At 36.9% G+C, this 15,363-nt stretch overlaps 1 protein-coding gene across 2 annotated transcripts in view; it reads right to left on the bottom strand.

The window, feature by feature from the left end:
- LOC131059982 (tyrosine-protein phosphatase DSP1) overlaps nt 1-7,548 on the bottom strand; it is a 93,188-nt gene extending 85,640 nt beyond the window's left edge. Inside the window, exons 1-2 of one of the 2 annotated variants that reach the window (XM_059210020.1) lie at nt 6,955-7,548; nt 6,564-6,657 (exon numbers count right to left, since the gene is read on the bottom strand). In XM_059210020.1, coding sequence (XP_059066003.1) covers nt 6,564-6,657; nt 6,955-7,142 — 282 coding nt within the window. In that variant the 5' untranslated portion in view covers nt 7,143-7,548. The remainder of the gene's footprint in view (nt 1-6,563; nt 6,658-6,954) is intronic. The other variant, XM_057993055.2, reaches the window with a different exon arrangement.
- Between the last annotated feature and the right edge of the window lie 7,815 nt (nt 7,549-15,363).

Here is a 15,363-nt window from a genome sequence, read left to right as displayed (position 1 = left end):
CAAAGGCAGCCATATGCAAAGGAGTGTTCAACTTGTCCCATCTACGTTGAATGATAGGCTGGATTTGCTCATTGTAGAATGCTAAAGAGGGGTCCTTCACTTGCACAGCAGCCCTCATCTGGTCAAGCATAGAGTCAGTGCACTCATACACCTCTCCAAGGTTAGGTGCATCCCCATCCCCATATTTGATCACCTGGAATACTGGAGAAATGATGGAGACAATGTATTTCGCATCAGTCCAAAACACATCACTCTTCACTATCTCCTTCACACTTCTCCCCTGCTCTTTCTTGGCCTCAGCCCACCTATTCCACTCATTAGTCATAACCATGAGTTGCAATGCCTCTTGCAACTCAATCATTCTCTCCAAGAGAATGAAATAGGATGCATATCTAGTCTCAACTGGTTTCAAGAACTCCTTCTTCGCGAAGGTCCTGAAGAGTGCATGTGAAGTGTGGTGGTTGCAGATAAACATCTGCACATCTCTCGCATCGGTGACCACTCCTCTAATCCAGTCTATCTTCCCCATGTCCTTGAGTACATTGTTCATGGCATGCACACAACATGGGGTCGACCAAATGTGTCTATAGGCTGCCTCAACGAGTCTCCCTACTGCTCTACACACATGGGTTGCATCTGTCACTACTTGGACCACATTTTGTGGCCCAACCTCCTCAATAGCCTCCCTGAGGACCTGAAACTGGAAATCAGCATCTTTACGAAGCCCTGTACAATCAACTGCTCTAAGGAAGTATGGGCCCTCTGCACATGTGACCATGATGTTGATGAGTGGACGATGGCTAATGTTCGTCCACCCATCCATAACTATGCTGCACCCCGATGCCACCCAACATGCCTTCATCTTCTCCATCAAAATATTGATCTTGGAATAGCATTTATCCAAGATCGAGGTCCTCATTTTCATCTCCCCTGATGGCACATAAGATGGTCCTCCCTTGGCCACCATAGCCATCATCTCCCTATAATAAGGTGACCGTGTAACATGAAATGGAATGCCATTGGCAAAGAAGAACTTGCCAATGGATTCATCTATCTCATCTCTAAGCTGCACATTAAACATATCAGCAATGGGGTTGCTCTGTGGTGTCTACAACCTATGTTTCCCAGCCTTAGCAGCAGTAGAAGTGGAAGTGGATGGAGATCCAAACATCATTCCTCCCGTCTGCGAAGCATGAGAAGTATGTGGCACATTCTGGTTGCCCTGAAGTGCTGCCCTAGCAGACAAAGTAGTAGGCATTGAAATATTTGTGTCATCTGGAACCCCCCAAAGCCTGTTAAACTCAATTCTGTACTATATATTTTTGGCTTCCTCCAAAAACTTACAATGTTTCACGCCTTTTCCTCTCCAAAACAGAAAGTGTGCATTCACCCTACTCATGCTACCGAACCATTCTGTGTCACAAATATTGCACTTCCACTTCCTTGTTCCCCCACTTGAAGTGATGTGCCTTGTACTGATATTTGTGAAGCAAACTGTTTTAGAGGAGACTTAGGATCAAAATGACCCCTAGCATATGGTGCCAACAACTCTGAAGGGCAACCTGTACTAGCTGGTGCACTCGCCATAGAACTAGATTGGGCTCCAGGATCAGCCCCATGGTCACCCCCCTCATTTTCAGGTTCATATTCAGAATCATTCTCACTATGAGAATGGATTTCCATGTCATTTTCACTCATGCCTTGGGAGCTCATTGTGAAATTGACACTGCATTTCACAAAATAAAAATAAAAATTAAATCAGCCAAGTTTAACAATATATTTTTAAATTTTTTTCCTATTCATCTCAAAATGAGATTTGATGTTGAATCTTGAGGGCAAAATGATGAATCTTGAGGGCAAAATGAATCATTTTGCCCTCAAGATTCAACATCAAATCTCATTTTGAGTCTTGAGATGAATAGGGAAAAAAAATCCAAAAATGACATAGAACAATGAAAATCAGTTAAAAAAACAAAAAAAAAACAAGAAAAAGTTGAAAAACCCTACCTTGTGCTTGAAAAATCTCTCCAAAATGTAGAAGAATCTTCTTCTTCCTCTTCTTCTTGCTTCTAGCAGCTCCTATCATGCTTGTATTTTTTTTCTCGCCCCTTCAATCACTCTTCTTCAAGTTTTTCCTCCTCTTCAGCTTGCTGGAAAAAAATCAGTTTTCCAAAATGAGAGTGAAATCTAAAAGAAACATGCTTTTGTGTTGTTTTGGGGGGTAGGGTTGGGCCCACGTCCAATTAGGGTTACCCCTTAACCCCCCAAAAGGCACATGTTTTTAAAAAATGACTTTTTTCGGTTTGTTTAGACGTGGGAATGCAGGAGACGCCCGTCCCTTGAGAGACGCCTGACATCCAATTAGGGTTACCCCTTAACCCCCCCAAAAGGCACATGTTTTTAAAAAATGGCTTTTTTCGGTTTCTTTAGATGTGGGAACGCGGGAGACGCCCAAACGTCTCCCAAGGATACGCCCAGACGTCTCCACATCTCCCAGGAGACGTCTCCATGTCGCCCTGGGAGACACAGAGACGCGGAGACGTCTCCACGTCCCGGTGGCATTTGGGTGGCGGTGGTGGGACGACGGGGGACGTCGTGTCCCCGTCCCCCCGTCCACGAGACGTTTCTGACGAGGGGACGCGCCCAAAAAGGGGGGGGACGCGTCCCCGTGGAACACTGATAATATATAATGCTTAAGTGTATGATTATATGATAGAATATAAGAAATGCCTGATAAGTCTGAAACCCATCTTATAGGAAGGGCCTGGAGTGTAAGAGGTGGGTGACAAGAGGACTACATAAGTAGGCCAAACTAGCATTGACCATAGTGGCTCCTCAGACAAGAGGGCACTTACATAGAAGAGCCAAGGAAAACCCTTACGACCTCTGCCCAACTCCGCAAGATGGCACTTGTCTTTAGGAAGATGCAACATCAATTGGGAAAGCAGGTACAAGCCGCTAAGCAAGCAAAGAGGGCTCTGGCAGACATCCACACTTGGGCTGTGTAGAAATGGCTCTGGGCAGACCTATCATGTCTCTTGTTCCAAAACCTAATATGCATGTATAATAAATATTATGGGTAGTAGTTGAATGCAATATGATCTTGTCTAGCCCTAGTAATTAAATATACATATATTGTATATGCTTCTTATGTTATGATTGCAGGATTCAAATTCAGAATCACATTATTTAAAGAGATATTTTACTTGGTTAGATGTAACCCTAACCCTAATTTGTTGCAATTGAGATTCTTGGGCAAATTAGAAAGGGGGCATTACAATCTCCTTCAACATCATGATAATGATTTAAGATCTAATGCCATGAAAAAAATGGCAGAATGTTTCCTTAAAAAAACACATATCTACCACCTTACTATTTTTAGCTTCTAGTTATTTCCAGTTCAATTCACAAATTCAACCAAAAATAAATTTCGTATTGGGTTCATCCATACAAAAATATATAAAAATAATAAATACATACAAATTTATAGCCTAAAATCAGGAATATTAGACTATATACATATTTCCTAATATTTTGAATGTATAGTAATATTTATACAATATTGTTAAAGTTGATATATAATAATAAAATTATAAACAAAGAATATTAATAAAATATTATAATATAATATAATACTGAGGACTGGCACGTAGTGTATATAATATAATATAATAATAAAATTATAAATAAAGAATATTAACAAATATTGATTTATTATTAATTTTAAAAATGAATTAGCATATTCCATTATCATTATTCCTGGACAAGTGTACTCTGAACCAGAATGACGATTTTAATACAGAATAAAGGTTCTCCAGAAGAATATGCACTCACTATACTCCATTGAGCTGACAACTCCAAAGAAGAAAGGGCCCTGGTACGCTTTACAGATAAGTCTCTTCGCATTGCTCTCAGCTGCTATGATCTCTCTGTGTGAGATGAGTCAAATCAATATTTTAATCACTCTTTCCTATTCGGCACCACATCCATATCTTTGTGACTACGCATGACTCAAACAGTAGAAAATAATTGGAAAAAAAACAGAAAAAATAATAAAAACCTGTTGGATTCATCATGGTGAGCAGAAAAGGTTTTGAGATTTGTCATGGGTTCACCTAGGTTCATCCTAGATGAACCCACAAGCATTTTTGAGAACCCTAGATAGTCCGAAATGTGGATCAATTCAGAATCCGGACTGGGTTCAAATCACACCTAGATCCAGCTATGCTTTCAGACAAACCGGTAACATAGATTATAGTGCCTTATATTTGATATGTATTTCAATAATTTACAATGTGTGCAAGCCTTGGTCTACTGCTGAGTTTGATGGAGTTTCAAGCCTCCCATCAAGGTCCCATTCCAGGCTCAATTTTTGTAACAATTGACATAAGAACGGAAAGGAATGGTTCCATGTCCAAGTCTGAAAAAAAATTCATAGAATAGTACCCCTATGACCTGGCATCCAAGACACAACAAGGTCCCTGCTGATGCAATCACTTGGGCTGTGTTTGTTTAAGCTTCCAAAATCAGAAAAGAAAAATAAAATTGCAATGCTTCACTTAGCATGCACGTATGATTGCATGTTTAAGGTTGCTGAGTAGAATAAAAGTGCTTCATTGGTATGGTTCCGATGAATTTGTAATTGCTATTCACAAAGCTAGGGATGCAAGAAAATCTCTACCATTCTGACAAAGTAGAATTGCAACTTTTTGATAATCACTTTCCCTCTCTCAATGATTGTGTACATCGTTTCAATTTGTCTTTCTTTTGAGAGTTGCTGAAAATCAATAGCATTTATCACATGAATTGATACTTTTTTTGAAATCTAGTAAAAATAATACCAAACTTTTTATAGACAAATATTCACATATAATACCCAATCATTGTATATGAGGCCCATAACATGCTCATTCAGAATGCTTCAACTTATATGGTAAAGGAATACTGAATCATTTACTTAATTCGTAGTAACCACTCCTAAATGCACAGATAACAGACACAAAACACTGCACCAACACGTATACTTTTTCATATTTTTATAATTTTCTGCTAACAATCTATATTCAAAGGGAAGTCTACCAATTTATTACACCTTAATGGGTACTCCCAGCTTACAAACTCTATACTAACGGATATGTACTGCTCTTAAGGGTTTCCATCTACAAGATGATAGGTTCACACCTGAAGGATTTCATCTCCAATGCACCCAGCTGCTGTAGCAATGCCACTAACACTGAGAAATGGGAGTTGAATGTTTGTTAATTTTCCAATGACTTTTTTTCTTCCTTCTCCTTTGCTTTATAGACCCAACTTCCAACCATCCTCAATTATTGGAAGTCAGTCCACAAACAGTGGCACCTAACTGACAATTAATTTCCTCAAATGTAAGCATCTAACTGAACAACACTCCCTCAAAACTCTTGATCCACAGTCATAGACAGTTACTCCTAAATTGGTGGCATTTAACTATTCAGTCCACCCCTGAACCAGTGGTGTCAAAGTGATACGCATTGAAGACTTGACCACTGGTTAACATGAAGACACAAAAACTCGGTCACCGCCCAACTGAAGGACAGAAAACTCAGCTACCTGATTCATAAAATGCAACATACCTTTCTAACTAAAAACTTAAAGTCTACCAGCTTATCTAATTGTTAATCCTACGCTGACAGTCCATCCATTAAATAGCTGCAATTGAAAATGAGGATATGACATAATTTGACTCTGAAGTGCCATGCTCCCTCATTTGATTTTTTTTTTTGAAACCAGAATAAACTGTAAGACTGCAAATAGCAGCAAAGCAACCAAAGATTTTCAGTCAATCACAAATCCAAAGCCCAGTAATCATCAGAGGTGTCAAGCTTACTAAATGAATTAAATATTTAAATTTGGAGTAACCATGAAACTGGATCGAACATCCCAACAAGGAAACATTTTATGTCACAGTAAATTGTCAAGCCTCTTATCCTAAAACACATTCAAAATTAATTCAGAGCTCCAGAAGAAAGCCTTTGGATTCTTTTGCTGAAAGACAGCAGTTCCTCCATATAATTAATACAAACTACTGATCTAAAACCTATACAATCACAATAACGTAAAAATATAATTCATCTACATGATCAAATATAGATGATACATACATGGAGGAAACATCAATCAACAAACTCTGTTCAAAGAGCTAACCAGCTTCCATCATATTTGTATTCTGTATGATAAAATGATTTGGTCTAGTGGAAAATTCAACAAGACAATGAATCAACAAACACCTGGAAATAAGTCTAAATATATTTGACCTGGTTAATGAAGATGGGTAGGTTTCATTCATTTAGAATTCAATTCATAGAGGCAGGATCCATTGATATGTGGAATTACATTTATTATTTATAAAGGATAAATTTCATTTTTATAGGTACACAAGGGGAGTAACTCCCCTAGATGATGTGTTACCAAAAGAGAGTGCTTTCGTACAGATCAGTGAAATCAAGATCTCCGTGAAGAGTTACATGCCTATTCAGATACCAAAAATTGTTTATTTCATAGACAAGGGAGACAAGATGACCAACCTTGTTTCCTTCTATGCCGAAATGGAAAAGATTAATTCCATGATTCTGTATGAATTCCCTGTTGGCTTCTGGGTATGGCTCTGGGCAAAGATAGCTGAAACAAGCAACACAAACTAATTAACTAAACAAATATTAAAATATAGCAACACCAGACCACCCTGTAGACCAACTAGTCTGAACCCATCCATTGAAATTTTAACTATAAGGTCATACAATAATTACCTAGAAACGAGTACTAAAAATTAAATTAAATAAAGCCTAGATAAAAGAATGCTGTTCTATTATGAGACTCAAATAAAACTGCCAAATTGTCATCCAAACTCAAATTTGTTATCTAATTCTGTTCTCTTGTTAGCATGAAGAGAAAATAAAATGGATAAAGAGCTCGTACATGATTGAACGAAGATGAAGGGTCTCCAGAAAGGGGAAGTTGATGGTGTTGGGGAATCCAGACCTGTAAACGCCATTGTCGACCATTGAAAAATTGAAAGGAGGAATTAACAGCTCTTCTTCTTCATTCTCTCCTCCTCCTTCATGGTTGCACATATTTCCATCCTTCTCTTGCTCCTGTAGTATCATATCTATCAACCCCGAAAATCAAAAACTCACTTGCAACAAATATACCAAGAATCACAACGCAATGGGCCCGCTTAAATCCATGGGATCATATGGAAATCTCTTTACTAAGTCAATGAATCAAACAAAGAAATATGTGTAATTTCAATTCTAAAGGATCTTGCAAAACTTTTCGGGTCCGTTTCTGAGTTTCCCGTGTGGGTCCTTAAGGATGGTAAATTCTAAGGAATATGAAGAGGTCAAGATACCTATACAGTGTCATTCTCAGATGAACTAAGTTTCTTTGCATCTTGAGATTCACTGGAAAGAGAATTTATGTTTGGTTTTGCCTGTGAAGAGATTAACGCACAGATTGTAACAGAATCCCTCCGTTGGCTGCCTTTCCTATCCCTGCTCCCCACTATTCAATACATTTTTTAATTTGTTAAAAAATAAAATTGAAATTTAAAATCTATATATTATGTTCAAATGTAACCAAATTAGAATAAAAATACATTTTCTCTACAAGTTTGTTCATTTATGAAGGAAATATTTGAAAGTTTATATTGGAGCCAACTTTTAGAAGAGAAGAATAATATTTTTGGAAAGGAAAGTGAGTAATAATAAATAATTAATTTTAGTTGTTTATAATTTTATTAAAATAAATGTTTAAAAATTAAATAAAAGTATTTAGTTAGAATTTTGATATAGATATGTTGTTAATTATAATCAATAAAGGTTTTGTTTGTTATTAGAGTTTATTTTTATAGTTGCACAATTATAATTTCATGTATGATCATGCATGTGATTTGAACTCTATCTAATTTGAAATTTAGGATTTGTTTGTCTTAGTGTTTGCCTATTTGTAAAGGGGTAGTCTTGGTAGACACTATTTAGAAGCTTATTAGGTTACAAGTATTTTCCTTTGGTCAAACCCTTGTTATGAAGTCAACAATTTGGTGAAACACAACAAAGATAGCAAACAAATATGTAATGGTGTTTAAGACATTAATGTAAGCAAATGATGTAATAGCAATGCTCTATGGTGATGTTTCTCTTTATTATTGGATGACTCTTTCATGTTTTAATATTAAAATGTGTAAAAACGAATAGGATTCATCCTTAAATACAACATCTTAGTGCACAAGTTAACAAATTTTGCACTCAAGTTAGCACATTTGGAGTTGGTGATGCTCCAATTTTTACTTTTACTTTTAAATTTATAATAGCGATTTTTGCACACGCATAACTACACTAGTTCAATTCCATGCCCACAAATTTGACTTTAGTAAACAAAAAAGATGAATTGGGGATAAAGACCGGTCCTTAGGGATGTGTGAAAATGGAATGAGGAGGAATGTGTGAAAATGGATCAAGTTGTTTGCTATTATTTATGCTAAAATATGTCACGTATACACTAGTTATTACATAAATGATAACTAAGTCAAAGTGGACTCAAAACGAATAGGAAAATTAAACAACACACCACTTTAACTTGCATGTGAACTACTATGAAGATGCATGCCAACGTAAAAAAGCAACTAACATGAAAATAGATATTCACACTAATGAAACAATACAACAAGGATATTAATTTGTACATTCTCCCTGCTTTGAATGCTCCATCTTGAAAACTACAAAATAAAATAAAAAAATCAATAAGCATCATTTGTCAAATATATAAAATGGGAATAATGGCAATTGCTTAAAGTGTCAACAATAAAGTTAAAAGGATAAGTAATTTTGTCTTGAATAGAAACAAAGTTCTACCTATAATTGTTCTATTTAAAATAGAAAACTCATGTACCAATCAAAAAAAAATAGAAGACTTGTGAGCTAATAAACATATAACCATATTGTAGAAAAAAATTGCACCCTCTAATAATTTTCTCACTTGACCTAAAATCTTCCACTAAGATGTTGTACTAGCCCAATCCTAAATTTATATCATACTCTTGTCTTTTCTTTGCATTTTAAAATTATTTGTCCACTTGGAAACTAACATGATCATCATAGTGAATTTGGTCAATAGTGTGATCACGATACTTGTAATGTCCCACACACAAACTGATTTTAAAACATATAAAATTTTATTCTCTCGGCCTTTTATGTTTTTGAAATGACTAGCTCAACTCCAATTTTATAACAATGCATGTTATGTCTCATTTGAAATTTTCTTGGCTCTCTTGGTAGTTCAAGTTCTCTCTTAATCATTCAAAATATTTATGTCCACTTTGTTGTTTGGCTATATTTTGTATTTGTAAGATCAAAAACTAAACTAGCATAAATCATGAACGGGTCAACCACAAAAACCCTCAAATCTATGCAAGATTTTAATCTATCAATAAAGTATGTAAAAATAAGTGCAAGAAATAAGAAAACAGCAAATAAAGTATACCTTCAAACACCCATTTCACTTATCTCCACCGTTCTTTAAAGCCTTTGCAAGTGGTGATACTATTGCTCTCAAAATTTTAGAAGCAGTAGTGATATTTAGATACCAAAATAGCTCAAAGATTGTAGTTAAAACAATAATGAAGAAGAGAGTTTAATTTATAGATTGACAAAAGAATGGATCGACAATGGAGTTTGAATTCACCCCAAAAGGAAATCAACGGTCTGCATTAAATGAGAGGAAATGGGGGTTAAAATAGAGGAAGGTATAATAGGAGATTAAAGAAGCGGGGAAGTGTTGTAAGAAATGAGCGGACAAGTTTTTGGAAGGTTAGTGGGATTAAATCATTTAAAAATTATTTGCTCCATGATGAGAATAAAATATTAATTTTATTTATTTTGGAGGAATTTCATAGATGAATAATTAAATAAATTGAAATAATTTATTTAACTATAGAATAAAAGTTAGCCAGTTAAAATTAATTATTTAATTAGAGTGTACTAGAGGAATAAGTGGTAGATGAGTTAATCAAATAATTAAAAATCATTTAACTGACAAGTAGGGATAAAGATTAATTAGTTAATTAATAAAGATTATTAAATTAATTTTGAGAGAAGATAATTTAATAATTAAAAATTATATAATTGAAGTGGTGAAGGGGAAAATTTGAATTTGAAGAAGTGAAATTATTTTAATTAAATAATAAAATTTAATTAATTAATGAAGAAGTAATGATGAAATTGATAAAAGATGTGATCAATTTTCAGTGTCTACAATATTCTTGATGCATATTTTTGTAACTCTAATATTCATCCACTATTGTGATGAAATAACTTGCCCAAGAGAACAATATAATAGAAAATATGTAACAAATTATACTAAAAAATACTTGATAATAATAAGCCATTTTAAGGTCTCAAACCTCCGAAATATTTAACAAAATGATGATAATAAGTCATCCTCTACCTCCTATATATGGCATGGATGACACCTGGGCCAACCTACATACTTCATATAAACACAAAATCTCCATCTTCCCATTTGGCATATTTAACAAGTTCTTTCACCTCATGAGGTACTCTATGATTATCCTAGTCCTCAACTTCTTTTGTGTGTTTAGAGAATTAATTCTAGATCCAGAATGATTATTTCCTCTTCATATAGCTCAAGTAACATTGTCTTAGGGATATATTGACTAATAACCTTCTTGAAACATGAGACATCAAAATTTGGATGTATCTTTATTATTTGAGGTAATTCAATCTTATGTGATACATTGTCAATCTTCTATAAAATATGGTATGGAACATAATATTTAGCTAATTATGTATTAATATATTTTTTATTGTTTTAGTGGTATTTGCTTATATGGTTTCAATCTCAAGAAAAACCAATCACCCACTTTAAAACTTCTTTTCTCTATGATTTTGATAAGCTTGTTGTTTCATTCAATTTCATGTCGTGGCTAAATTATCATTGAGACCAAAAAGTACCTATTGTTGTGGTTCATGTGATCTTCCAAGGCCTAAACTCTTAAAGTGGCATTTGATGATAATGTGATGGATGGGAGATGGTATCCATATTGTGAGCCATAAAAGGGGTTAGCGGGTTAGCAAACATGAAAAGCATACAAATTAACACAAAACAACATGAATAAACTAACAAGCTTATACCTTCCAAGACTCCATCAATAGAGCTATGAAATGGAAGTGCCAATGCTCCATTTGATTTGGATATTCTCTCTTAGTTTGATGTGGGATGCTCTTTAAATACACAACAATGAGGATGATTGGATCAAAGATGAAGGATTATGGTGATGGATTGAGATTAAAATTTGGGTATTATGAGGATGCAATGAAGTGGATTATGGATTCACATTGAGAGGATGATAATGCAAAGGAAGTGGGTGATTTGTGAAGGGGAGGGACTCCAATTTATAGACTTTCAAATTTGGAAGGGACGGTTGAAATCAAAAGATAATGAAGGGCCAAGATTGAATGTGAGAGGAGAGGACAAGTGGGGGTCCAAGAGATTTTGTCATAAAGACATTCATTGTCTCCACACTCCTCAAGGACATGGGGAAGAGAGAAAAAGGACACTAGGAAGAGGAACTTGAGGAATTAAAAATTCCTTGGGAAGAGGAGCATGGGGAGAATAAAGAGATTTTTAAATCTCCTTGGAATGATCAAAGTGGGTAGCATTTAAAATTGGAAAGTGAGATGAGAAAGCCATTTATGTTAAGGAGTTGACTCATCCCTAATCTTGGATCTTAGGAATGTGCAAATGATTAGTGAGAGGATTAGATGATATAATGTAGGATTAAGATGCAAGTGGACAAGTTAAGAGGATGTGATGGGTGGAGATAATGAGTGGAGAAATTTATATTGAGAGAAATGATAATGATAATTAGGCTAAATGACAAGGATTACGAGGAGGATTTGTAGGAACTAGGATATTAGCTAATTAATTAAGTAATTGGGTTTAGAAGAAATAATGAGGAATTTGACTAAGGTTGGGGAATTAAATCAATCTTAGAGGAAATGGAGAATTATATGATTAATTGATAAATTAACCATATGGATGAGAGGATATAATTAATTAAATAGAATTTAATTAATTTCAAGAAGAATAAAAGACTAAAATAATTAATATAATTAATTATGTAAGGCTAGATAATTAATTAAATATTACTTTAATTAATTTTGGGTGTAAATATTTTGTCCCTTAATTACATGGTGGCAAGCAATGGTGATGGGTAAAAGATTAAGATGCCCCAAGAAGAAAAAAAAAGATGTGTCGCACGTAAGATGTGGCTAAGAGATGCCTCCTCGAGGATTTGGTTTATAAAATTTGAATTTTCCAGGAAAATCATTGAAAAGAATGAAACGAGGGATAAATGGCAAGAAAAGAGAAAATGAAGAATAAGACAAGGGCGAGGAATAAGCAGGAGGGAAAACGAAGTGATGACACGGACCGAAAGGGCGAAGGAAGGGCATATATAGGCCACAAAGGGCCCATAGAAGGTTCATTTTCACACACCCAGTTAAGAAGCGACAAGGAGCCCTTAGCAATAGAGCAAGCAACCATGGTGCTTATCTCTCATCACGAGCAGTGCAGAGAGAGAGTTCACCTGCACCAGCGAATGCCCAAGTACAGGCCACCAGTATGTACTTGAAACTATCCCTTGTTTTAGTAGAGTAGGTGCATTTATTACTCATAAATTAAGAGAAAAATTTAGCAGGACGCAAATGACATTCGTTGTTTCGGCATCTACGCTCATCTCGCAGCATCTTCGCTTAAGGACGATGCCAACGTGGTTGATAAGTTGCATGCGCAGGCGTTGATTTGCAAATCAACGTCTACGTCTAGCAAGGAATGGGGGAAACCGCCCAAACGACGTTTGTGCCTATGAAACGGTGCATGCGCTACAATTTCAACATCTCTGCTTAAGGAAACATCGTCTCCGCCTAGGGGGAAGAATAGGCTAAAGAGGCAAAGCTAGGAAGGATGAGGGTCATCATGGGGATGCCCCAAGTGATCCCAAGGGGAAATGATTAGCCTAGACATAGGAGAAAGTGAAAGACTCTCGTTGGTGGTGAATGCAGGAAGTGTTAGGTTTGATTGAGTCATGCGAGCATTGGTCGCTGATGATGCACTACTGATGAAGGTTGTGAAGCGTGGATCAGATGATCTTGTTGGTCAGTAGGCTGCAGTGGGTGCATGAGTGGTTGTGTGCACGTACACACAATGCCATGATGACAACACTGATAAACAGGTGGCATAACAACACCCATTCGTTTCATTTGCCTGCTTGGAAGGCATCTATCACTTTGGAGGATGTGTGGCAGATTCTGAGATTACCGATTCGGGGAGTTATCCCTGAGTAAAGGCTTAAGCACGATGATCATTATATTTGGCTCATTTGCAACACATATGATCTGCCCATGGACTAGACACAGATGAGATTAGAGCCTACCATGGAGAGACACTGACGAATCCCAGGGTTGGTACTATCTGGCAAAACTCATGAGTGGGCGCATGATGCCCGATCTTAGTGGGCATGGATTTTCTATTGGATGGGCAAGGTGTATTTATCATATTATGGAGGATGGGGTATAGTATGCTTGGGGGTATACTATGTTCAGCAAGCTCTACCATTATATTCACATGTGTGTCTATCGTGGGTATAAGAACTTGAGGACAAGAGTCACACTTCTACATATATGGGCCTTCAAGCGCATAGCTATATATCGTCGGCCGAGGGTGAGAGACCGTTGGCCTGATTTTCTTTATATAGATAGGTACGGTGGGCTAATCCACTACGTTACTGGCGGCATTGCTTAGATGAGATGCAAGATTTTACCTAGAGACTGCACCAGACTTGTGAAGCATGAGAGGAGGACCACTATTACTTGTCCTTCATGTAGAGTAGGTGTTGGTTGATGGGACAAACTATTGGTTGATGGGACAAACTATACTTGTCATGAACAGTACCTTCTGCATAGATTTATGAGGCATTTTGGTCTCTAACTGGACATTGTTGGAGAGGAGTGGACATATATGTGATTGACCTATGAGATAGGCACATGTGAGGATGTCATAGGTCCCTTTGTAGCACATATGAGTTTTATCGAGATGAAACTAGTGGTGTGGGTACCCAGAGCTGATGTGATAGTTGTAGGGACCACAAGTGTCTAGGCAGTATGGTGGGATTATCACTAACCAACTCAATTGACTATCCCTAGAGTATTCAACCATATCAAATGACACTTGTAGGTGATCAAGTCGTGGGGGGAGAGGGGGAGGAGGGAGGGGATGGGGGGTACGCAGAGTGCCCAAGAGAGGACAAGGGAGGAGAGGACAAGCTCCTCCTTGGGTACAAGTACAGGTGCCAGCCCCACAAATACAGGTATCGATATTACCACCACCACCAATACAATTAGATCCATAGATCACATAGGCCATGTTAGATTAGATTACAACCGAGAGGGATACAAAGAGAGCTTGAGCAACAAGCTTGGAGGATGAGGTGGGCAAAGGGAGGGCCAGGGTAGACATAAATCAAGATGAGGTGGGTAAAGGGAGGGCCAGGGTAGACATAAATCAGGATGAGGTGACAACCTACAGGTCAAGCGAGATAGATTTCAAGTGGGATGCCTACAAGATAGAGGCAAAGATCACAAAGGAGGCCTTATAAGAGGCTAGGGGTGGGGAGATGGTGGCGGATCTCCAAAAGTCAGAGATTGAGCTCAAGGAGATGCAGACACAACTAGCTTGAGCACAAGATGATGTTGTCTGGTTGAGGGGAGAGAGGGACATTGCAAGGCAGATTCTAGCTCCTAAGGGTCTGGCATAGGTTTTTAGTGATGTTATGGTATCTAGGACACATGCAGAGTGGATGGTTTGAGAGGTACAATATTACATGACCTTATATGAGCAAGTAGTCCCCACAAATTACCCTTGTATGTCGAGAGCACCCAATATAGGGGCACCAAGACAGGTACATCAGAAGGATCAGTCGGTACACAAGCTCTGTGGCCACCTCAACTAGTCCAACATTAGGATGGGGATATCCCTTTGTATATAGAGATAGCACCAAATAGAATGCAACAAACATATAGATCCATTTTTTGATGACCCTATGGGGATATCATTTTATTGTACCATGATTGGACACATCATTATTTTTTATATATATGAGATGACTATGATATTTGGCAGTGATTCATTTATGTGTTGTGTTATGATGGATATTTATTATGGACTTTGATAGGCTATATGATGGACTATATGATGACTATGGATGATTGATTTTCTATGCTTATGCTATGATGATTATGATGATCCTAA

The sequence above is a fragment of the Cryptomeria japonica genome, chromosome 8 (assembly GCF_030272615.1).
Source record: "Cryptomeria japonica chromosome 8, Sugi_1.0, whole genome shotgun sequence".
NCBI lineage: Eukaryota > Viridiplantae > Streptophyta > Pinopsida > Cupressales > Cupressaceae > Cryptomeria > Cryptomeria japonica.
This window is presented reverse-complemented; position numbering and strand designations above follow the sequence as displayed.